Here is a 25515-nt window from a genome sequence, read left to right as displayed (position 1 = left end):
GGGAAACTATCAGATAGGCAAGTAGCAACTATTTTTGCTTCCTGCATCATCTGCAACACTCAAGATTTTGGAAACTTGTCATCCCAAATATCTACCCCAAATGTCTACCAAAATGCATGTAATTGAATGTATTCATGGCTAAGCAGTAAGATATTGAGATAGAAGCTAGAATCCTATGCTTCTGGGAAATACTCTTCTTTAATAAAGTAATACATAAAGACTTCTTTTTTAAAGTACCACAACACTTAGATTGAAAAAGAGGAGTCTCTACCCTATTCTGACCTGGGTCCCATTCCTCAATTCTTTTTTTTTTTTTTTTTTAATGGAGAGAAAGCAAGAGAGCACAAGCAGTGGAAGCAGCAGAGGGAGAGCAGGGCTCAATCCTGGGACCCCAGGATCATGACCTGTGCTGAAGGCAGTCGCTTAACCAAATGGACCACCCACGCAACACTACAACAGGTACATTTGATTGTAAAAATGTTTGAACTTCCTAGAATTAAAAGCTGACTCATTTTTAAAATGTTCTTTGGTGTTGTTTGTTTTTTAAATGACTTCCCCCCAACTTTACAATAAAATTGTTAAGTTCCCCTGAATAGTGTCTTCCATAAAGTCATTCGCATCAGATATCCCTCCAGTTCATCTAGTGATACTGCTCTTTAGGCCTCCCTGCTGTCTGTAATCTGGGCCATAGGGACGTTGCATGCCTGTCTTCTCAGAACTTCTCTAACTCCTCTCTTGGCGCTATCTTTTCTTTCTGAATACCCATGGCTCCTCATTTCCGGTTTACTCCCTTTGTTGGATCATATCCTCCCATAAATGGTCTGAGAAAGGATTTAAAGATGTACATTATTCTTCATATATAAAAATACCTTAACTCTATTCTTAGACTTGATTAATAGCTTGGCTGGCTAAAGAATTCTCAGAATTTTGAGGGCCTTCCTCCATTATCCTAGGGCTTCCAGTGCTTCTGTAGTACCCTTCTGATTCTTAATTCTTTGTAGAGTACCAGGTATTTTGTTTTTCTTTCTGAAAATTTTACCTCTGTTAGGGACACTTTTCATCCAGTAGACTGGGCACTCAAAGTTCCCTATCAATTTAAGTAGCTATCCTTCAGTTTTGGCCATTTTCTTGAATAACCTCTAAGATGATTTCCTCTCTATTTTCATGTTCTCCTTCCTGGTACTCTTATTAGTCAGACTCTGTACTTGAATTAACCCTCTATTTTTTCCATTTCCTCTCATTTATTTCTACCTCTTTGTTTTTTTATATCACTATCTAGGAGATTTCCTCAATGTTTCCTCTAATATTTCGGTCAAAACTTTTTATTTTGGGTATCGTATGTTTAGTTTCCAAGATCTCTTTCTTGTTCTCTAGTTTTTCCTTTTTATATATTCCTGTTCTTATGTGTTTGATGATATTGATTATAGCTGTTTGTTTGTCTTCCTTTCTTCCCTCTTTTTTTCCTCAAAGTTCTATTTTCTTGTTTGTTTTGGTCTGTTTCATGTTGGAGGCTTTCCTTAACAAACTTGTTAACCTGGGGGTATTTTATTTTTTGATGCTTTTGTTTATTCCTGGAATAATTCTCTACTCTCCTTATAGAATGGGAGAGGAAGGGATGAGGTGGTGACTGGAAAGCAGGTGTGCATAAGGTCTTCAGTTTTGGAACTGAGTATTACAGGTGGTCTGCCGGTGATCAGGGAGGCATTTTAACATTCAACAGGGAGGGGCTTCACTTAATCCACTTTTTTTTTTTTTTTTTTCATTTTGGAAATGTCTTCCCTCTCTGTCCAAATGTGCCGTGTCTAGAGTCCCTGAGTTTGTAGCCACTCTTCTTTCTTGACTGGACAATTTGATCTGGAAATGTGTTCTAAATGAATTTAGGTAAGTTTCTTTTATTTTTTTCTAATCTATCAACTAGTAGTTAAGCCCCTACTTCATCATCAGTTTTCCCACATCCATATCTTTTGTGAATTTTCCCTTGTCAATTCCAATTCTCTTCTGTCCTCTGCCCCATCCAAATTTACTTCTGCCTAAAATGGTTGCTTTGCCTTTAAGCTTATAATTTTTTTTTAAAGATTTTATTTATTTATTTGACAGACAGAGATCACAGGTAGACAGAGAGGCAGGCAGAGAGAGAGAGGGAAGCAGGCTCCCTGCTGAGCAGAGAGCCCGATGTGGGACTCGATCCCAGGACCCTGAGATCACGACCTGAGCCGAAGGCAGCGGCCTAACCCACTGAGCCACCCAGGCGCCCTATAATTTTTGTTTGAAACATAATCACATGTTGCCCCGTGACATCTCAGGCTGTTATCTTTTCAAGTTCATTATTTAATTTATGTGTACGTTCATTAATTCATTTAAAAGTCGTCTTGTGAAACTCACATACTAAGTGCTGAGGAAGCTGAGACTACTAACGTGAGTTCCCTACCCCTCTGTTGAATGAAGAGAATACATAAATTCATATTTGATTCCATGCCAGAAAGTGTTTAGGTACTGAGAAGCACAATTATATGAGCTTATGGAATGAAAAAGGAGAAACCTAATCCAACCACAGAGGAGTTAGGGAAGACTTCACAGAGGTAGCAGTTGCTTGAGCTTAATCTTAAAGGAGTTAGCCAGATGAATTGAGGACGGCCCATGTGGCACAGGGCAGAAAACATTTCAGGAGTGAAAACTTTGTAAAGACATGGAGGGAGGAAACAAGGTCAATATGGGGAATTGTTAATAGTTCAGTGACTATAAGGCAGAGAGGTATTAGAGACATAACCGGAAAAATAGGTGGGGCCAGATCATGGGGACCTTGAATGTCATGCTGAGAATCTTGAATTTGATTCCTCAGATAGTGGTGATCATTGGAGATTTTAAACAGAGGTGTGATGTGGTCAGATTTATATTTTTGAGAAATCAGGGTAGCATCAGGGAGGCTGTTTTTTGATGGGTACAAGCCTAGAGGCTGGGTGATCATTTAAGAAAATGTGATAAGGGGCACCTGGGTGGCTCAGTGGGTTAAAGCCTCTGCCTTCGGCTGGTCATGATGTCAGATTCCTGGGATCGAGCCCCACAAGGGGCTCTCTGTTCCGCGGAGAGCCTGCTTCCTCCTCTCTCTCTCTCTGCCTGCCTCTCTGCCTACTTGTGATCTCTGTCTGTCAAGTAATTAAATAAAATCTTAAAAAAAAAAAAAGAAAGAAAATGTGACAATAAATCAGGTGGAGTGACAGTAAGTGCTGAAATTAAGTCCTAGGTCATAAAGATGGAGAGAAGGGAGTAAATTGAAGAAAGAACTGGTGGGACTTGGTTAACTAATAGATTAACCAATCTATAGACTGGAGGAAAAGAGGGAGAAACTGAGGGTGGATTCCTGCTTTCTGGGTGTTTAGATATGGATAGTGGTGTGATCAAACAGTTCTAAGGAAAGTAGATGGTTGTGTCTGATAGGCAGTTGGATTTTGAAGGTCGAAGGAGAGATCTGAACTAGAAAAATAGATTTAGGAGTCATCGGCAGGGAGGAGGTACTTAAAATCATGAGACTGGGCAACTTTCTACACGGGCAAATATAGAAGAAGAGCACTGGACAGAGGATAGAATCCTGGGGAACATCCACATCATAGAGGTAGGCTGGGGGAAAGCCCATGAAGGAGACAGTTAAATAATATTAGAGAAGTGTAAGGAGAATCTGGAGTGTTTGGTGCACAGGAAACTGAATTGAAGGAGGATGGAATAAGCATTTTCAAAATGCAGCAGAGATTTCATAATCTCATGAAAGTGGTAATTAGATTTGACCAAAAGATGGCCAGGTATAGAGGAGTAGGACGGTAGAGTTGGATCCCCAACTGCACAGTGGGATTAAGGGGAAGTTAATATGTCAGTTGCTACTATATGAAGCTTGTTCTTCTAGGAATATGAGGGAAAGGAGGTGTAGATAACACTTAAGTGGCATTTCTTCCCTTTCTCAAATAACCTCAAGTGTCTTGAGAGAAAATTCTAGCAATGTATTACATGCATATTTATATTTAATAAATACTAATTAGATAAATAGATCTAATCAACTACCAAACCTTTAGATTTTTACTTAGCCTTTCTTCCTCTTGAGTGTCATAATAATTCCTTTTCCTTGAGCAGATTTTTCCCTTTAAATTATCTCCTTCCAACCTATTCAGTGCCAGAAAGTGTTTAGGTACTGAGAAGCTTCCTACAGAAATCTCCATGTCTCATTTTGGGAAATTGGGCACAGGCCATTTCCTGCTTTGGTCATTAAAAAAAATAATAATAGCTGTTGTTTGCACAGGTAATCAGAATTCCATCAAGAAATGCTGTGTACACTAAATCTAAGTTATGTTATTGTTATAATCACTAGTATTAGAATAACAAGGTTGTGACCTTGTTCATCTCTAAAAAATTTAATGTTGTTTAGCTAAGGTGTAATAGAAGGGAGGCTGGACTTTTGGAGAGCAAAGATTGAACTATGTGCCCTGTGGGTGCTCCTTAATAGTTACTGAATGACTAATCAGGTATTTCATAAGCCCTAACACAGGTGAGATGATTGCCAGAGCAGGCAGGGTGGGAAAAGTAAACTCCCACAAAAAGGACCGACTTGAAGGATTCTCAGGGAAATAAATGTCAGTGGTATTGTGCCATGTGTTATAAAACTGTATTTTACACATTCTGAAATACCTTACAAAGCTGAAAGGAAAAATTATAATTCTCAAGACAATAAAGTAAGATCCAGCAATCCCACTGCTGGGTGCATATGAAACCATTGTCTCAAAGAGATATCTGCACTCCCATGTTCATTGCAGCATATTCCCAATTGCCAAAGTATGGAAACAACCTAAGTGTACTTCACTGGATAGATGGATAAAGGGGATATGGTATACTATACAATGGACTACTATTCAGTTATGAGAAAGAAGGAAATCCTGCTGTTTGCTACAACATGGATAGGCCTTGAGGGCATCATGCCTAGTGAAATAAGCCAGACAGAGAAAGACAAATACTGCATGGTATCACTTATATGTGAAATTAAAAAAAAAAAAAGTCAAACTTATAGAAACAAAGAGGGTAGAAGAGTGGTTGGCAGGGGCTGGTGTTGGGGGAGGAATAGGGAGAAACTGGTAAAAGGGTACAAACCTTCAAACATAAGATGAATAAGCTCTTAGGATCTAATGTCTAACATGGTGACTGTAGTTGGTAACTATTTGTATAATTGAAATTTGCTGTGAGTTGAATTTAAATGTTCTCACCGAAGAGGAAGAAAGGGTAAATATGTGAGATGACAGATGTGTTAATGAACTCAGTGGTGGTGGGGGGTCCTTTGACAATGCATCTGTGTATCAGATCATCATGACACATACTTTAAATATCTTACAGTTTTAGTAGTTGATTAAACTTTGATAAAGCTGATAAAGCAGTAAAGTAAAAACTAAATTGTCTTATATGGTGATGGTTTCTGATTACAGGTTTGCTAGAAATTTGTTGTGGGCAAGAATTCAAATCTGAGGAATGGAGCTTTTGTCCTGGGAACATTCATACTTTCAAACTCCCCCAATTACAGGTTTATTGCATCAGGGTGAAATCCAGAGCTGATTCACATTCAGATTGCTTCCTTCTGCAACTTTAGGCTTTATTCATTTAGTTTCTCCATTTTCGTATCTCTCAATTTTGATAGTGTATTCTTTAGGTATTAATACTGTATACGAAAAAATACTCATTTTACAAACACAGGCAAAGAGAAGACTTGTTAAGATACTGCGAGTCACAGGTATGTTTGAGGCATAATTCCCACTTAAACAGTTGAAAGAGATTACAATTCAGTGGTAGAAACATGAAGTAGAAATGTCATAAAGGATCACATGCGAAGTTTTGTGGGGTGTCGCTCTACATGCAGGGACTTTATGTCTTTTTATCTCTAGTATCAAGCTCAGTCTGGTATAGAGTAAGTTTATTGACTGGAAATTCATTTAGAGACTGGAAATGGGTGAAGCGGAAACCAGAAAGACCATGTAGAAGAGAGAAGGAATGAGCTGAGTCTGGCCTTGGAGAGAGAAGTAGGATCAGTACACAAGCATGATGAAAAAGAACTTCCTAGGCAAAGAGGGAGATTGGATTAATATGTAAATGTAGCATGTTGTAGATATTAGAATCTGAGCTTCTCAGGCCCACCAGGATCTCAGATGGTTGATGATAAGGATCTCAGATGGTTGATGACATTTTACATTTACATTTTACAGTCCACTTGGCGAGTGATGGGGAGAGCATAGGTTATGGGCATTGAAGTAATATCTGAAGTAATATCTGAGTAATATCTGAGTTTGAGTCTCACCTTTAGCATATCATGTGACATCATGGCTGATGACATTTTATGATGTGTCAGTCCACTTGGCAGGTGATGGGGAGAGCATGGGTTATGGGCATTGAAGTAATATCTGAGTTTGAGTCTCACCTCTAACATATCATGTGACTTTGAATAAGGTATATAAACTTTCTATGCTTATTTTTCTCAGCTGGAAAACAGGAATAATACCTATTTGGGGCGTACCATATCCTAAGCTACTTCATTAAATGACGGTTCTTTAAAAAATGGCATACAAAAAAAAAGATAATTTGAAATATTTGAAATGTTAATGTGTAAGATGTTGGGAAGGTTTCCAGTTTCACCTTGAAAATTTCTCCTTGGGAAAAAAAAAAAGCTTTTAGAATAGACCCATGGCTCGGAATCAAAGGACCAGTTGCCTCTTCTTCCTGTCATCTTCCTAGAGTGGGGAGATGAAATGCGAGGGTAGTTTCCACCTGCGCTGCTGGATACAATCGTAGCCACTCTCTCGCTACATTTGACTATGAAATATGGCTAGTTTGCATAAAATGCACACCAGATTAGACTTAAAAACAACATGTAAAATATTTAATGAATCATTTACTATTGAGTATATTTTGAAATGTTTCACACATATTGGGCTAAATAAAATAAATTATTAAAATTAATTTCACCTGTTTCTTTTTGCTCTTTCGATGTAACTACTAGAAACTCTAAGTTACCTTTGCAGCCCTGGTCTTGATGACCACTCATGTCCCTTTCAGCTTTAAGACTGCCAGGGACACTGTGGACGCGTAATTGATAAGGTTTGCTTTCCACGCTTTGAGATACTGAAGGATTGGCCTGGAGTGCGCGGGGTGGGGTGGGGTGAGGCGGGGCCCTGCGGGGAGACCCAGACCCCTTCGGTTTTGCTCTCGCTCTCACAGCGGGAAAGACCCCGACTCCAGTGCGGGGGGTTGGGGCGGCCGCCCGCGAGCGAGGCACCATGCGCGGGGCGTAGGGAGGCCGGGGCCGGGCGCGGCGCGCCGGGCGGGGCCGCACCGGGAAGCGGGTTCGTGCGTCAGCCTCACACGCGGGGAAGGAAGCCGACCCGAGGCCCTGGGCAGCCCGCTGCGGGCGCCTAGGCACGTCCGCAGGCTCTGCCGGGAGGTGGCTGCCGCTGAGAGGCGGGAGAGTCGAGGGCGGGCCTGGGAGGCGGCCCGGAGGTGGGGCGCTACTGGGGGCCGGCCCGCGCGGGCTTCATCTGCGGACGCGCGGCCTGCGCCCCAGTGCTGGGACCGCGAGGCGCCGGGCGGCGATCGGCCAGAGCGGCTATGGGGTGCCGCTGGGCCTTCCTGATCGGCCTCTTGGGGGCCGTGTGGCTGCTGCTCGGCTCGGGTCACGGTGGGCAGCAGGCCCCTGAGACGGCGGCACAGAGGTGCTTCTGCCAGGTGAGGGCTGTGCGCGGCCGTGCGGCCGCTCCCGTGCTTCCCGCCTCTCCCCTGCGCTCCGTCCCGCGCAGCCCGGCAGGTGAGGGGCTAGGAGGACCCTTGAGTTTCTACCCTCCCGGACGAGTCCCCTCTTGCGGGGCTGAGTCCTCTGCAGCTCGCCTGGCTTGGTGTGGACCTGTGTCCCAACGCAGCCGCCCTTCGGATCCGGTGTTGGGTGAGAGGTGTGGGTGCACGCTGTTGTGTTTTTACCGAGTTGGTTTATGCATCTTTGTTGGTCTTCCCTTCCCGGGAAGGGCGTGGACACTGTGCACGCATACTCACTATTTGTTATTTTAGTAGAAACCTGGGTCTTCCTAACTTCTGACTTGACCTGGAACTGTGTACGTTGTGCCTATGCTGGGTGCCTTCGGTCTGCTTCCTGGGCAGGACACGCTTTTGTAGGGCGGCTACTCTCAAATCGCGTTGTCAGGCAGAAGGACTTGGTGTGGCTTTTCTGTGTCTAAGCCTCACTGCCTTGTGTCTTTGGGGCTGCGGCTTGCCCTGTGGCTCTTCGCACTGTGTGTCCTTTCTTTTTCCCAAATGTGACGAGATTTTTTAACGTGACGCCCATTTGGCTGGTCTGAACTGGGAGGATGAGCCTTACTCCTCAGTGCACAAGTTTAATTACATGCTTATTATGATCATTTTCCCTTTTTAGTAAGAGATGCGGGTTTCTTGAGAAAAATTTTCAAAGAAATTTAGAGGTTTTTGGATCTACAGTATTCTGTGTTTTAATATCATTACTCTTAAAGTCACGTTTTGGTTGGTTTATGTTGATAAAAATTACATTTTATAGAAAATTGAGGGTAGGCATCCACATTTTTCCTTTTAAGTGGATTGTACTATTATCAGAAATGACATTTTATGTGTGTAAGGACAATGCTACTATTTCACAGAGTAAAGAAACAATCTTAAATCTTATGGAAGGAAAAAAATAAATAAATCAGTATTATGGGGAGAAGAACTGTCTTTTTCACTGCTTTATATTCTTGCATTTTGTCAATTTGCGGAGTGATTTGGGAGTTGAGGTGTTATCCCAGCATGAGTAGGACAAGTTGAAAGGAAATTGCTCCTTTACTAGTAAGACTGAAAAGCTCCTTTACCTTCAGGGGTTGCAAACTGCGCACAATCAAGTACTTAAAAGGAAGAAGGGTCATTTTTATTCAGATTACAAATACAACATAACACAAAGTGTCAACTTTTACAAATAAGTAATATTGAGGTAAAATATGTTAAAATAAGTTAGTGTTGGGGCACCTGGGTGGCTCAGTTGGTTAAACGACTGCCTTCGGCTCAGGTCACGATCCCGGAATTTTTCTTAAAAGTGTTTTTTAGGGGACCTGGGTGGCTCAGTTGGTTAAGCAACTTCCTTTGGCTCAGGTCATGATGCCAGCTCCATGGGGAGTCTGCTTCTCCCTCTGACCTTCCCCATTCTCATGATCTCTCTCACTCTCTCTCAAATAAATAAATAAAATCTTTAAAAAATAAAATAAGTTAGTGTTGAAACAAGATGTGCAATATAACATTTTCAACTACATTTTAGATTTTTAGATAATGAAATAATAGTACATGTTGAGCTTTTCAACTTTCACTACGCCCCCCATAACCTTTTTAGATACCTGATTAAAATTGGGGAATTTTTAATTTTTTAATATTTTTTCTTCTAATTAGTATTTAAGCTCCCCCACCCTTACAATTATTTTCAAGATTTGAATATTCCCCCAACACAGACATCCATTAGATCCCTTTCTTTTTGTTTTAGAACAAGAGTGGCTGTTTTTCTTTTCAGAATCAACTTTTACAAATAATAAATTGAGGATCACACGGTAAAAAAGTTTTGTTTTTTTTTTTTTAAGATTTTATTTATTTGAGAGAGAGAGCATGAGAAGGGAGAAAGTCAGAGGGAGAAACAGACTCCCCGTGGAGTTGGGAGCCCGATGTGGGACTTGATCCCTGGACTCTGGGATCATGACCTGAGCCAAAGGAAGTTGCTTAACCAACTGAGCCACCCAGGTCCCCTAAAAAACACTTTAAAGAAAAATTTAAAATGGTCTATTTAATCAGTTTAAGAACAGAGACCATCAGTTTTGATTCAATAGATTGAAACAAAAATACATTTTAGTTCTGTTATGGTCAGTAACAGAAGAGATGAGGGTAAGGAGGAGAAGGGACAAATGATGAATAGACATGAAGAGAAAATTGGAGATAAGCATATAGATATAGACATGTACAGAAACGAGAGAGACACACATAAAAGAATGGTGGAAGAAAAGATTAGAGGAGATGAATGGTGGAAATTATTCATTCAATAAACATTTATAAACACTGTGTACATTGACCTGAGTGTTTGGAATACAGAAATAACTATGGTGTGATCCTTGCCCTTAAGAACTTAGAATTTAGTGAATAAAGTCCTTTAGAGCTTGGGTAGAGGCAGAGGCAGAGATCCTAAGCACTTTATTTTAAAGATTTTATTTATTTTTTGGACAGAGTAAGAGCACAAGGAGGGGGAGTGCCAGAGGGAAGGGGAGAAGCAGGCTCCCTGCAATTTGGGGGTCCACCCCAGGACTCCGGGATGCCTAGATCTTAAGCATCTTAAAAAGCAAGTTAGTAGGGACACCTGGTTGGCTCAGGCAGTAGGGGATGATACTCTTGATCTTGGGGATCTAAGTTCGAACCCTATGTTGGGTGTAGAGATTACTTAAAAAAGATCTTTTTAAAAAGTTAGTAAATAATGCTAGCCACTAAATTGAAGACTAACTTTCGACCTAAAGTTTAGAAACAAAAGTTAAAATCTCTTATTCTCTTTGCAATACCAAATTAGCAGCAAAGTTCTGTGCAGTCTGCTTTGTTAATAGTCATCTCCCTTCCTACTGGCAATCTCTCTCTTACCGGCTTCTGCCTTGAATTACCACATCATCATCCCCTCATCACATGGGTGCCTGGTAATAGGGGTTCGGTTAACAGAATACCACTTTAATGGAGCCAAAGTAGCATGTAGTTCTTTGGTCTTAGAAAGTGATTGAAATAAAATGTACAAAGCTCTACAAATAAACAGATTAAATTCAGTAAGCATTTTATTGAGGCCAATTGTGAATAAGTTTTGAGAAATCAAGAAATAAACTAAAAATTTTATTTTTTTTTAAGATTTTATTTATTTATTTGATAGAGATCACAGGTAGGCAGAGAGGCAGGCAGAGAGAGGAAAGGAAGCAGGCTCCCTGCTGAGCAGAGAGCCTGATGCGATGCGGGGCTCGATCCCAGGACTCTGGGATCACGACCTGAGCCAAGGGCAGAGGCTTTAACCCACTGAACCACCCAGGTGCCCCTAAACAAAAAATTTTAAAATTTAGTCCCATTTCTTGATACTCCAGGGTACTGAGCCTGGTACATAATTGGTACTCAGCGAATATTAGGGAAGTTACAAAACAGGATGTGAGCACTGTGCTAGCAGGAGTATATTCTTTCAGTTATTCTGCTTAGCGAGCCATTTGCATGTTTTTCTGGAATTGATCTTTCAGATGGGTTGATGGCTCCAAATGAATCTTTAAAGTTAGTCAGTTACTGCATATGTCTGTTGACATCAAGTCCTACTAAAACCATTTCCACTGTATGTTGTCAATTATTTCGGTAACGATGCTTCAGTGTTAGTTGCTGCAAATAAGTGATAAATTGCCTGGGACTTATAAGACGTCCTTAAATATAGTGCCCCATTTTTTAAATCATTCTACTTAAAAATTTTTAAAAATGTACACTTGGTGTGCAGGTCTATGTGGTTTGTGTAAAGAACCCTATGATCATGACCCGCCCTTTCTTTCAACCACAATAATAATCGTATTATTTGTTGTAATAGTATGGGCTTGAAGTACATGGAGACTCTTCAGACTTTCTTGTTTTCTTTTTTTGTTTTGTTTTTTGTTTTGCTTTTGACAGGGTTTCAAATTTTCTTTTCCCCATTATGTAACATTAGAGAGAAGGAATGTAACAGAACTTTAGTCCCAGTTCTTGGAATCCCAGGATGCATTTTAAAGAAATAACCCCAGGAGAAATATTGAAGCCTAGATATGCAGGCAGTATGGCCAGGTTTTTCATTTAAATTAATTAGAAATGAGTCTGTAAACTTTCATGTAGTCAAAATGTTTTATTAATCTTAATATGGCTAGTGCTGATAACACTCAGATCCACTTCAGTGCAGTAAATATCAGGCTAATGAAAGGGAAGTAGGTCAGATAATTCAAAATTGATCGTTTTTGTTTGGAGTGCATTGTAGATGCACTCTTCATACATGTATTTTGGCAGATTTACCTGTCCAGTGGCTTCTTTAGATTGATTTTATTTATTTACTTATTTAATATTTTATTTATTTATTTGAGAGAGAGAGCAAGAGTGAGCACAAGTGAGAAGGAGGGAAAGGGCAGGAGGGGAAGAAGAGGGAGAGAGAGAATCTTAAGCAGATTCCTCACTGAGCGCAGAGCCCAATGTAAGGCTCAATCCCGAGACTGTGAGATAATGACCTGAGCCGAAATCAAGAATCAGGCATTTAACCAACAGAGCCACCCAGGCTCTGAGCCACCCGCCCTGTTTAGGTCAATTTAAAAAACAGTTTTTATTTGTTAGAGTGGCTGGGCCATGGAAGAGACACTCCATAATATGTTGCCTGGTGGGTAGAAATACGCCTGGATTAAAACTTAGTCAGAGGACTCTTTGAAACAGGTTATCCTGCAGAGATGTCCACTGACTATGAGTACTTACTATTTGAACAAAGAATGTGGAGGAAAGCACGTTTCACATTGGTTGCTTTTCTTTGGGTCACAACAACAATTTAAAGTTCTAAAGACTAAGGCTTCAAGGCAGAAATAGCTTGTAGCTTTCCATGTCCTTAGAATGGTGCCAACTACTGAGTATAGAATGTTTGGTGTTTCCATGCTTTCATTAACAGAGGTGTCTCAGTCAAATCTTTCAATAAATAGTTTTCATGTTCTTTTTGATGGTCACAAACCACTATAAAATTAAATACAACTAAAAGTTTCTGCAAAAAAAAAAAAAAGAACACTTTGAACACTTTAAAAAAAAAACGATTTATTTATTTGACAGAGAGAGAGAACTCGCACATGTGCAGGCAGGGGAGGGGCAGAGAGAGAGGGAGAGAGAGAGAGAATCCTCAAGCAGACTCCCAGCTGAGTGCAGAGCCTGATGTGGGGCTCGATCTCAGGACCCTGAGATCATGACCTGAACTGAAATCAAGAGTCGGGTGCTTAACCAACCGAGCCACCGAGGTGTCCCTACTTTGAACACTTTTAAAAGGTATTTCATATTTTGTACAAGTATGAAGAATATATTTTCACAGTGCTTTGGAAAAAAATGATAGTCTGTGTTGGGACTAGAAGTTGTTTGCTCATAAGGAAACTATTTAGAAAGGGTTTTTTTGTTTTGCCTTTCATTGTAAATTCATTGTGAATAAAGGAAATAGTGAATAAGCAGGCCCATGTTGTTTTCTTTTCACTTGCCTTTTGTATTTGGTATTTGGTCCAAACCACTCAGTCTGTGGAGAAACTGTTTGAGACTACCTCTGCAGCTAACTGTTGGCTCTCCAGTTCTATGTTCCATTGGGGCTACAGATGTAAAATTTTGGGAAAATTTTAGCTACAAACTGGGCCTTTTTTTTCTTACTAAAAAAAAAAAATGTAGGGGTGCCTGGGTGGCTTAGTTGATTAGGTGTCTGACTCTTGATTTCAGCTTATGTCATGATCTCAGGGTTATGGGATCAAGCCCCACATCAGGCTCTGCACCAGGCTTAGAGCCTGCTTAAGATTATCTCTCCCTCTATTCCCTGCCCCTGTCCCCCGCCAGCCCACCACTCAGGACTCATGTGTTAGAATGCATGCGTGTTCTCTCTCTCTCTCTCTTTAAAAAAAAAAAAAAATTGTGGGTTGCTTTGGGGAATAGTAACATCCCTTTCCCTAGAAGCACTTAGGCAGCAGTAGGGTGATAATACTAACACTTACTGGCCATTTATTCTGTAATTTCATCTTGATATTAACTCTTATAGATGGGAACTATTAGTATTGCCATTTTGTGTTGAGAGAGCAAACTGAGGCTTAGAGAGATTAAAAAAAACTTGGGTAAGATCAGTTACTAATAAGTAGCAGAGATGGGATTCAACCCCAAGAAGGCCTGACCCCTCAGCCTTCGTGCTATCCATTGTCACACACTACCTCCTTGAGAGTGTGTAGGAGGGCATTGCTGTGTGCTTGGGAGGTTGCCGTCAAAGGCCCTCAAAGGCTTTTCAGCTCTTTAGAGGCTAGGACTTTAAACTGGATGATGTTATGTCAGGTCTACCCTGGTCCTTATATCTGCCATACCTCAGCAAGGGCCTTCTACTTGCCACCTGTTAATTTGGCTCCCTACCCAAAGCTGATTGCCACCTGAGGCCTAGAGCAGCAAATCTCAAATTTTAGCATGCATCAGTCACTTCGTCTGTGTGTGTGGCAGGGAGTTGGGAAGGGGGCATTAAACACATTCAGGTTCCTATGGTAGGGTCAGGTCAGAATTCCCTTGGAGTTTAGGAGATAGTGTGGCCGTTATTTAAGTAGCCTTCGCACATCCCAGAGCTGCATCAATGTCAGGTCGTCCTTGTTCCAAATTAGCACCCAACTTTGGGTCTTAGTTTAGGTACTAGGACATTGCTTTGTTTCCAAGATTCTGTTCATTGGATTTCTTCCTTTGTCTTTCCCAGAGACTCTATTCTGGTAACATGCCTGGTTCTCTAGTTTGTAGAACTGGGCCTGGCATCATACCTGCCAGACTTTCCAGGGATTGGGTTTTGCCTGTTGGGAGTCTTATCTGAATAGTCACGTGGCTTGGATTTCTGAGTATCTTCCTGTCTCTCTTTTGCTGGGGCCTCTCCATCTATGGAAACTTCCCCACCCTTGCTCTACCTCCTTAGGTGCCCTACTACCTTTTGTAGTAGTTGGAAATACCTCCTACTCAATTTCTAAGGTAAAGGTCAGAGGATTTTTAAATCTACCATTGTCCTGTCTTCTCTCTTTGAGGTCTCTGGGCTATAAGCCATTTCTGCTCTGAGTGCATCTTGCATTCCTTTATGGTTTCGGGCTTCTTCTAGCTTCCTTTGTGGTTAAGGTATAGATTGATAAGATGTTGCTTGCAGTAGGTTATTTACCTCTGCTGCTTGCCTTCCTTGTTCTGAGCGCATTCCTGCCGCTCGGGCTTGTGTGGTCTGGAGCACTGAATACCGTAGGTAGCACTGAGCTACTGTAGGTGACATGATAGTACATAGTCCTAATTAGATTGTGGGGCTGGTGTCCAGTGAATGAGAGTGAGAGTGGACAATATTCACCAAAACATTCATTCATATACCCACTCCACAAATAATATTGAGCATCCCCTATATGCTTTCTAGAAGTACAGTGCTAAGGACTGGGAATACAAAACATGATTTTGCTCTCAAGGAGTTTAAACTCTATGGGGAGGAAGTGAAATAGGTAAGTCGAATATAGCGAGGTAATTTGTATATAGCGAGTATGTGAAGTGTCCTGGATACACATAGGAGGGACAGTTAAGCCAATAGGGATTGAGTGGTACCCTGGGGATAGCTTGAACTTGAATTTCAAGGATAGAATTTTACCTTAAAAATGAATTATTTAAGGGGCATCTGGGTGGCTCTGTCGTTTAAGTGTCTGCCTTCGGCTCATGTCATGATCTTAGAGTAGGGGGATGGAGTCCCGCATCGGGCTCTCTGCTCAGTGGGGAGTCTGCTTTTCCCTCTCCCTCTGTGTTCTCTCTCTCAAATAAATAAATAAATAAATAAATAAATAAATAAATAAATAAAATCTTTAATAAAGAAAAGGTGAACACATTTAAAAGAACTGAATTAAAGGGAAAAATAAGTTTCAAACCCTTTCTCTTGTCCGTGTGTGTGCGTGTGTGTGTGTTTGTGCTTGTTTCTTTTTGTGACCTAATGTCTTTACTTGGCATGTGTCACTTTGGCCTTTGCAGTCTTACTATCTGTTATTTCTTTGTGTAATAATTTGTATCCAAGGGGGAAAACAGTAGCTATTTTATGTCCTTAGAAGTTTTGCTTTTAATTCTTGAAAGAAAGAGGTGTGAAAAGTCAAATCATCTAGGTTAGAAGCACTTTTGTTTTATTACTACCCCAAATTAGGAACTGAAGATTATTGTATACTCAGAGAATTTTTAGCAGGAAACAAGGACAAATTTGCATATGAAATGAAAGTAGTTATTGCAGTAACAAAATATGTAGATGAGATTTCTAGTATCCAAATTAGTCTAAAACAAGTCCAAAACAAATGAGACTAGGTAAATTGGTATAAAATCTTAGCTCTCAGATATTGCTGTCATCCTCCGACGTATTATCTGTCATCACCCAAATGTATTCACTCAGGTAAAAATTTGCATTATTGTTTTGTAAGAGCAATAGCATCATTAAATTACTGTCATACCCCATCTCTGAAAATTAGGAGGAGGAGGGATGAGAAGAGTTGTCTGAATCATAGCCTGTGAGGAAGAAGAACCTTGTTATACCTAAAGTATTTTTATGTATTATTTCATTTTCTTTGTAACAGGTTAGTGGTTACTTGGATGACTGTACCTGTGATGTTGAAACCATCGATAGATTTAATAACTACAGGCTTTTCCCGAGACTACAAAAACTTCTTGAAAGTGACTACTTTAGATATTACAAGGTATTTTTATTTTTAATTTTTTTTGTAAAAGAATACTTAGAGTTTAAATATACAGCTATATTTTCTTAGGAATTTCTGAACTTCAAAATTGTGGCCATTATTTAAAATTCAGTTCACAAGAGTGAACAATGTTGTTCTGAAACCGTCCATTGGATGCTTTTAATTTCAACAACTCAATTTTGCACTCTGGAGTTAGAAACTTACTGGTTAAATTGAAGTCAGAACAGAAACTATTACACTGTTACCAAAATTGCTAATGCGTACTTTTCTAAAATACTATATTGACTCCACTTAATTAAAATCATTAGATTTTTTTGAGAAGCATGACTTTATTCTGACCTGTATTATTTTAACTAGTCACTTGAGATATCTACAGAAAGAGTTTAGAAAATCTGATCATTGGAGTATGTAGTCCTCATCTGAGTTCACAAAGGCCTGGTACTTGCTTAAAAAAGAGTATCATTTGAGTTTTGATGGTATGAGCTACTTTGGCTCCTAGTCATCGTCTGTTCAGGGTTTGTGTAGTAGTGGTCTATCTTTCTAATCAAATCTACCAATTTGCTTACACAAGTTACACATTGATATAATTGCTGGAACTTGGCAACGGGGACCTAGAAGAAAAAGAAAAACTGAAGCTAATAGCATGACCAGGTTGTAGCATCTTAATTCAACACTTGTCAATAATAATCTCATGGTTCTTACTTTTATAACCTTTTTTGTTATCCTATAGGTAAACCTGAAGAGGCCATGTCCTTTCTGGAATGATATCAACCAGTGTGGGCGAAGAGACTGTGCTGTCAAGCCTTGTCAATCAGTAAGAACCACACATACATTTAAAACCTGTTACATCGTTTTTCAAATAATTGCAATTTTAAAAAAGGGCACAATGCGACTAAAATAACATTTCAGTCCTTAGGTTAAATATAATGTTGTTTAATATTTATGGATTAAAAACCTAAACTTGGGTGCCTGGGTGGCTCAGTCGGTTAAGCATCAAAACTCTTGGTTTTTTGCTCAGTCATGATCTCAGGATCCTGGGATCAGCCCTATGTCAGGTTCCATGCTCAGCAGGGGGTCTACTGGAGATTTTCTCTCTACTTCTACCTTAACTCCCTCCCCCATTAAATAAATAAATCAATCTTAAAAAAGAAAAAACAAAAACCAAAGGGCACCTGGGTGGCTCAGTGGGTTAAACATCTGCCTTTGGCTCAGGTCATGATCCCGGGATCCTAGGATCGAGTCTCATATTGGGCCTCCTTGCTCAGCAGGGAGCCTGCTTCTCTCTTTCCCTCTGTCTGCTGCTCCTCATGCATATGCTTTGCTCTCTCTCTAATAAAATAAAATCTTAAAAAACAGAAAAACACAAAAGCAAAACCTCAACTTACTAATGATATATCCCATTTTGAATTATTTTGCTTTCATAATAATAGAATTAAATTTTGTGATAAATATAATCCTTTGATTTACTAGTGAGATTAGTAGTTCTTTTGGCTTGATGTTTGTTTTTCTTATGTCTTACCCAAAGTTGTGTTTATAGTATAATGAAATGAAATTAATCGAAGTATAAACAAAATCCCTTTTTTCATGGGTGTATTTTTTTCTTTGGGTGGGGAGGGGTTGGACAGAATTGCTTAAGAATTGGTTTTTGCTTGGGGCGCCTGGGTGGCTCAGTGGGTTAAGCCGCTGCCTTCGGCTCAGGTCATGATCTCGGAGTCCTGGGATCGAGCCCCGCATCGGGCTCTCTGCTCAGCAGGGAGCCTGCTTCCTCCTCTCTCTCTGCCTGCCTCTCTGCCTGCTTGTGATCTCTCTGTCAAATAAAGAAATAAAATCTTTAAAAAAAAAAAAAAAAAAAAGAATTGGTTTTTGCTCACGAATTCTCAGAGCAGGGAGGCCTGAGTGGCTCAGTTGATTAGGTGTCTGCCTTTGGCTTGGATTATGATCTGGGGTCCTGGGATCGAGGCCCATATTGGGCTCCTTGCTCAGCAGGGAGCCTGCTTCTCCTTCTACCTATCACTTCTTCTGTCCACTGCTCCTCCTGATTGTGTTTTATTTATTTAATTTAAATTTTTAATTAAAAAATTAAAAAAAGAATTCTCAGAACATTAAAATTTAAAGCATTTTACTCTGAAAACAGAATTTTACACTTTCAACAAAACCTTTTTTCCCTTTAAAAGCATAAATTTCTATTTTTCTTCTTTATTGTGATAAAATATACATAACAAAATTTACCATTTTAACCATTTTTAAGTGTACAGTTTATTGGCATTAAGTACAGTCATGTTGTTGTGCAATGATTACCACCATCCAGTTAGAGAACTTCTTCCTGATCACAAACTGAAACTGCATGTTGATTAAACAGTAACTCCCTATTCCACCCTCCCTCTCGCCCTTAGCAACCACTATTCTGCTTTCTGTCTCTATGAATTTGATTATTCTAGGTACCTCGTGTAAGGGGGATTATACAAAATTTGTCCTTTTGTGTCTGGCTTGTTTCACTTAACGTGATTTCAAGGTTTATCCATAGTAACATGTATTTGAATTTTATTCCTCTTTAAGGCTGAGGAATACTGCATTGTATGTGTATCTGCTTTTCATTTATCCATTCTCCCATGGCTTGGCTTTTGGGTTATTCCCATCTTTTGGCCATTGTGCATAATGCCCTGGATATGGGTGCAGAAGTATATGCTTGCGTCCCTAATTTCCATTCTTTGGGGTATACACCTAGAGTTAGAATTACTGGATCATACGGTAGTTCTCGCTTTAATTTTTGGGGGGAACATCATACTGTCTTCACAGTAGCTGCACCATTTTACATTCCCACCAGCAGTGTACAATGTTTCCAAATTCTCTGTATCCTCACCAACACTCACTCTTTTCTGTTTTCTGGATAATAGCCATCCTAAAGGGTATGCTATAATTTTGAGTGGTTTATTTTATTTTTTAATGTTTTGTTGCTGTATTTCTTTTTTTTATTTAATTTTTTTATTAACATAAGATGTATTATGTATTAACATAAAATGTATTATTTGCCCCAAGGGGTACAGGTCTGTGAATTGTCAGGCTTACACACTTCATAGCACTCACCATTGAGTGGTTTATTTTTATATGTGTAAATATTGCTATATAGAGCTATCTAGCATATGGAATTAAAGAAAATATAAAAATTTTATTTATGGGCATTTTGTCATTAGATACCTGAGAATCAGGTCTTTAGTTATACTCATCTTCACAGACAAACTTTTTGAAAATTCAAGAATTAGCTTGTGAAACAACCTCTATTATGAAAATATCATTAAAGTGATGTCATCAGTTTAAATGTTTCATTTTATTTCCTAAGTTCTGGCATTTATATTTGGTAATCAGAAACATTAGTTGGGGAAATTCAAGTTTACCAATAACTTATGTATGACTTATTAAATATGATGAAAATAGGAGTGGCTGGGTAGCTCAGACGTTGAGCATCTGTCTTTGGTTCAGGTCATGATCCCAGAGTCTGGGGATCAAGCCCTGCATCAGGTTCCCTGCTTAGCAGGGAGCCTGCTTCTCCCTCTCTAACTCTCCTGATTTGTGTTCTCTCTCTTACTGTGTCTCTCTCTGTCAAGTGAATGAATAAAATCTTAAAAAAAAAATGCTGAAAATATGGTACATACTTAATAAAGGCATTTAATTGCACTTATGCATTAAATGGGCCATTATTAACATTGGTCAAAACAGGCAAGTGGGGGGGTCCTGGGTGGCTCAGTGGGTTGAAGCCTCCGCCTTCGGCTAGGGTCATGATCTCAGGGTTCTGGGATCGAGCCCCGCGTCCGGCTCTGCTCGGCAAGGAGCCTGCTTCCTCCTTTCTCTCTGCCTGCTTCTCTGCCTACTTGTGATCTCTGTCTGTCAAATAAATAAATAAAATCTTAAAAAAAAAAAAAAACCAGGCAAGTGGTTTTACAGGTATTGAAAATTTGGATCTCATCTTTTTTTTAAAAAAATGTTTCTTTTCTTTTAAGATTTTATTTATTTGAGAGAGAGAGAGCAAGCGAGAGAGAGAGAGAGTGTGCACAAGCAGGGTGTAGGGGAAGAGGGAGAAGGAGAAGCAGACTCTGCTGAGCTGAGCAGGGAGCACGATGTAGGCCTTGATCCCAGAACCCTGAGATCATGACCTGAGCCGGAGGCAGATGCTTAACTGAGTGAGCCACCCAGGCACCCCTCATCTTTTTTTTTTTTTTTAAGCAATTAAAAAAAAATTTTTTTTTCGGGGGCTTGAATTCATGACCCTGAGATCAAGACCTGAGCTGAGATGAGTCATGTGCTTAACTGACTGAGAAATTCAGGCATCCCTAAACGTTTTCTTTTAAGTAATTTCTACACCCAATGTGGGGCTTGAACTTGTAACCTGGAATCTCTCTATAAACTGACAGTCCAATTATTTATTACCTTTACAATGGGTCAAAGCAACATTCTTTCCCCTCCATTCTTAAATGACCAATGTGAAAATGAATAACAAAATCTAGTGTTAGTCTGTGAATAAGAAATGAGCACTCTGCTGGTTAAATCTTTTTGGAGATCAGTTCAGCAAATGTATCAACAAAATAAAAAAGGTACATGTCTTTTGGTATAGCAATTCCACCAAGATTTTGACTTACTAAAATAATTGGACAGATGTTCAAAGATCACCATAAAGCAGTAATAAATACTGTAAAGGTGTCAATTCTGCTACAATTAGTTTATGAATTTGGCAAGATATGAAAAAATTAGAGACCATCTAAATATCTGGTCTTAAGAAAAAGAATTGTACATTGAGCTAGTTCAAAATCTGGAAAGTTACATAATAAAGTGATTGTCTCTGTGTGGGTCCTTCCCTTTTGGCAGGTATATTCTATTTCAGAAATATACTTAGCACTGGAATAGGGCCCTCCCTGCGGTTTCAGAGTACATGCATCATTATGTCTATTCACAGCATCACTTTGAGGATAGACAGGTCCTATAGTTGGTAAGTGGACAACACGTGACTAAAGACCAGTGTCAATCTCCTCTGAAAAGAACTAGGGCTTCTTAAAAAATTCATGATTCCAAGATTGGAGCAAGAAATATACATGGTGGGCCACCTGGGTGGCTCAGTCAGTTAAGCATCTTCATTCAGGTCAGATCATGATCCCAGGCCTGGGATTGAGCCCCACTTCTGGCTCCCTGCTCAGTGGGGAGTCTGCTTCTCCCTTTGCCCCTCCCTGCAACTCATGCTGTCTCTCAAATAAATAAATAAATAAAATCTTAAAAAAAAAAATATACAAGGTGAGCCTGGAGTATCTTGTCATAACAGAACACAAAGGGTGCTGCTAAAGATTACTAGGGTCATATCAATAGGGATACAGATATCAAGTCAGCACTTTGTGGGTCCCCTGGTTGCCAGTGTGGGACAATTTGGGCGTCAAAAGGAGTGGCTATTTTTACATTTCCATGCTGTTATGTAAGTAATAAAATACATGATCGCAGCCTATACAATAATTTGTTGGGTTTTTGTGTACTTTTAAGAAGTGATATAAAGGGGGGGTGCCTGGGTGGCTCAGTGGGTTAAGCCTCTGCCTTCGGCTCAAGCATGATCTCCAGGGTCCTGGGATTGACCCCCATATCCAGCTCTCTGCTCAGCAGGGAGCCTCCTTATCCCCCAACCCGCCTGACTCTCTGCTTACTTGTGATCTGTCTGCCAAAAAAAAAGAGGTGATATAAAGGGACACCTGGGTGGCTGAGTTGTTAAGCGTCTGGGATTGAGCCCCACATTGGGCTCCTTGCTTGGCAGGAAGCCTGCTTCTCCCTCTTCCTCTTCCTGCTGCTCTGCCTACTTGTGCTATCTCTCTGTCAAATAAATAAACAAAATCTTAAAAAAGGGTGAATGATCTAAAAACTGTTTAACTATTCTCAGTTTAAAAATAATCTCAAAAAATAAAAAATAAAAATAATCTCATAAGGGTGCCTGATTGACTCATTTGGAAGAGCATGTGACTCTTGATCTTGGGATCATGAGTTCGAGCACCATGACGGGGGTAGAGATTACTTAAATAAATAAAATAAACTTAAAAAAAAATAATCTCATAAATTATAGAAACTTAAATTTTTTTTTCAAAAGGTGGAATAAATTTCTGATAAAAGCATTTTTTTTTCTTTTTCAGGATGAAGTTCCTGATGGAATTAAATCTGCAAGCTATAAGGTATGTATAGGTACTTACTAATAAAAGAAAAAAACCCATCACCCAGCTTCAGCAATTATTAGTCTGTGGTCAATTTTGTTTCATCTGTACCTTGTGCTCCACTTTCCCAATTATTTTAAAGCCATTCTCAGATAAGTCTTTATGGATATTTATTTTCTACTTAGAATTATAATTTAGTGTGACTTCATTTTACTGTTCAGATCATTCTAATTTGGCCACTGGGAGCTGTTTCAGTTGTTCCTGTGTCCCTTTGATCTACTCTCGTTATTGTGGTTTTTCTCTTTCTTCAGCACTTTCTTAGTTTCTGGCACTACTGGTATATTTCTGTCTCTTCAGTCTCTTTTAACCCATGTCCATTCCCTTTTCTTTTTCTTCTTTGCAAACTTATATGTTGAGGAAATGAATCCTTATCCTATAGAATTTTCCACATCCTGGGTGCCTGGGTGGGTCAGTTGTTAAATGTCTGCCTTCAGCTCAGGTCATGATCCCAGGGTTCTGGGATCGAGTCCCACATGGGGCTCCTGCTCAGTGGGGAGCCTGCTCCTCCCTCTCCCTCTGCTGCTCCCCCTGCTTGTGTTCTCTCGCTCTGTCAAATAAATAAATAAAATCTTTAAAAAAAAAAAAAAGAATTTTTCACATTGTGTTTTAGTTGATTGTATCCCTATTATATCATTCAACACATTATTTTCTATAAACTGGCAGTTATGTTTTATGGCTTTTCAGATTCATTTCCTGATATGTATTGTAAGTGTTGCTGTATACTTCTTATTACATCATATCAGAAGACACATCATGTCTGGTTTTCTTTTTTTCTATGATAAGATTGATGACTAGGTTCATTATACATCTGATATAAAGTTCCCTACTAGCTTTTTCTGTGAAAGTTTTGGTAGCTTTGATGATTATTTACCTAGTTGCATTCTTTCATTAGGGTTTTGAAAATGCTGATACCCTAATTATATCGTTCTTTCTATACTTATTATCTGTTATTATTCTATAAAGATCTTTTCTTGTCAACTATTTGGATGCCCTGAAATACAGTTTATACAGGACAGACAGGATCAGTGCTTCATTCTTTTCCTCTCTTTACCAGTTTTCAGAATAATTATGAGTCTGGTCCCCTAACACCTCTGAAGATGCCCAATAAAGTTTTTATTTTTAGGTGTTATTTTGAACTTAAGATTTTTGACATAATTTATGTGTTGGATTCTATTGTACTCATTTCTTATGATTCCTTTTGATGTTTGAGTTGTTCTGTCTTTAGTTACTAGGAGCTCCTTCAAGTTAGTGACTATGGCCTTTTAAGATGATCCCAGTAATGGATTCTGCCATTAACATTTTGTAAACTTACATTATTTCATATGTATCTGTCCATCTTTCTAGTTATCCATTAAAAAATGTTATTTTCTGGATATATTTCAAAGTAGATTGCAAGCATCAGTACGCATTGCCCTAAATGTGTCATCACACACATATATATACACACACATACACACACAACTAGAAGTATATCATTAACCAGAGTCCAATATTTGCTTCTACGTATTTTTTATAAAGTTAACACACAGTGAGATGCACAAATCTTAGGTGTGCCTGTGCTAAACACAGGTACCTGTGTAATCTATGCTTTGATTACAATAGGGAACATTACTATTACCCTAGAAAGTCGCTTGATACCCTGTTCCAATTTTTACTTTTTCTCCCAGGGGCAACCACTGTTCACTTTTTCCACCATAGATTCTAAAGTAATTTTGCTCCTTTTTGATTCCATGTTTTGTTGTTCACGTACAAAGAGTAAAGTCATAGCTATAAATGTGTTGGCTCTAGGAGCAGAACTTTGAGCATAGTTAAATAATGCCAGCATCATCAAAACTTTTGAAAGTTTATGCTGTTGAGGGAAAACATTTGTCCCTATTGTGAATGCCAGTATAAATTCATTTTAAGCTAAAAACTGAAGACAAAATATTTGTTTTGTGGTGGTAATATACAAATTCTGATAAAAACAATTCTGACTAAATCAAGAAATCTGTGGAGCAGAAATGAATTTGTAGTTGATTAAGATATACACATAATTCAGGGGTGCCTGACTGGCTCAGTCAATAGAGCATATGACTTTTTTTTTTTTTTTAAAGATTTTATTTATTTATTTAACTGACATAGATCACAAGGAGGCAGAGAGGCAGGCAGAGAGAGAGAGCGGGGAAGCAGGCTCCCTGCCAAGTAGAGAGCCCAGTGCGGGGCTCGATCCCAGGACCCTGGGATCATGACCTGAGCTGAAGGCAGAGGCTTAACCCACTGTTACCCAGGCGCCCCTAGAACATATGACTCTTGATCTCAGGGTTGTGAGTTCAAGCCCCACATTGGGTGTAGAGATGACCTAAAAATAAAATCTTAAAAAAAAGGATACATGCATAATTCATAATTGTGTCCAAATATGCTGTGATATTTTACCAATTAAGATCGAAGTGGTAATTGTCAAAATATATAGGTTTTTGTATTTATATATACACTTAATGGCCATAAAATTTTTGAGGTAAAGCTAATACAGAAGAAAATATTACTTTGGCATGGACAGGGGTACTTTCTTTGCTGTCTATCATCAATCAGATTTTATCAATGTTTGAGCCTTTGGGGAGCCTGGGTGCCTCAGTCGGTTGAGCCTCTGCCTTCAGCTTGGGTCATGATCTCAGGGTCCTGGGATCGAGCCCCACATTGGGCTCTCTGCTTGGTGGGGAGCCTGTTTCCCCCACTCTCTCTCTGCCTGCCTCTCTGCCTACCTCTCTGCCTACTTGTGATCTCTGTTTTTCAAATAGATAAATAAA

The 25515-nt window shown here is 39.5% G+C and overlaps 1 protein-coding gene across 1 annotated transcript in view; it reads left to right on the top strand.

Moving 5' to 3' along the window:
- The first annotated feature begins 7260 nt into the window (after positions 1-7260).
- Positions 7261-25515, top strand: part of ERO1A (endoplasmic reticulum oxidoreductase 1 alpha) — a 49273-nt gene continuing 31018 nt past the window's right edge. Inside the window, exons 1-4 of the mRNA XM_047735985.1 lie at positions 7261-7740; positions 16383-16502; positions 17233-17316; positions 22655-22693. Of these exons, the coding sequence (XP_047591941.1) occupies positions 7624-7740; positions 16383-16502; positions 17233-17316; positions 22655-22693 (360 nt within the window). The 5' untranslated portion in view covers positions 7261-7623. The remainder of the gene's footprint in view (positions 7741-16382; positions 16503-17232; positions 17317-22654; positions 22694-25515) is intronic.

Source organism: Lutra lutra, chromosome 7 (genome assembly GCF_902655055.1).
Source record: "Lutra lutra chromosome 7, mLutLut1.2, whole genome shotgun sequence".
NCBI classification, from domain to species: domain Eukaryota; kingdom Metazoa; phylum Chordata; class Mammalia; order Carnivora; family Mustelidae; genus Lutra; species Lutra lutra.
This window is presented reverse-complemented; position numbering and strand designations above follow the sequence as displayed.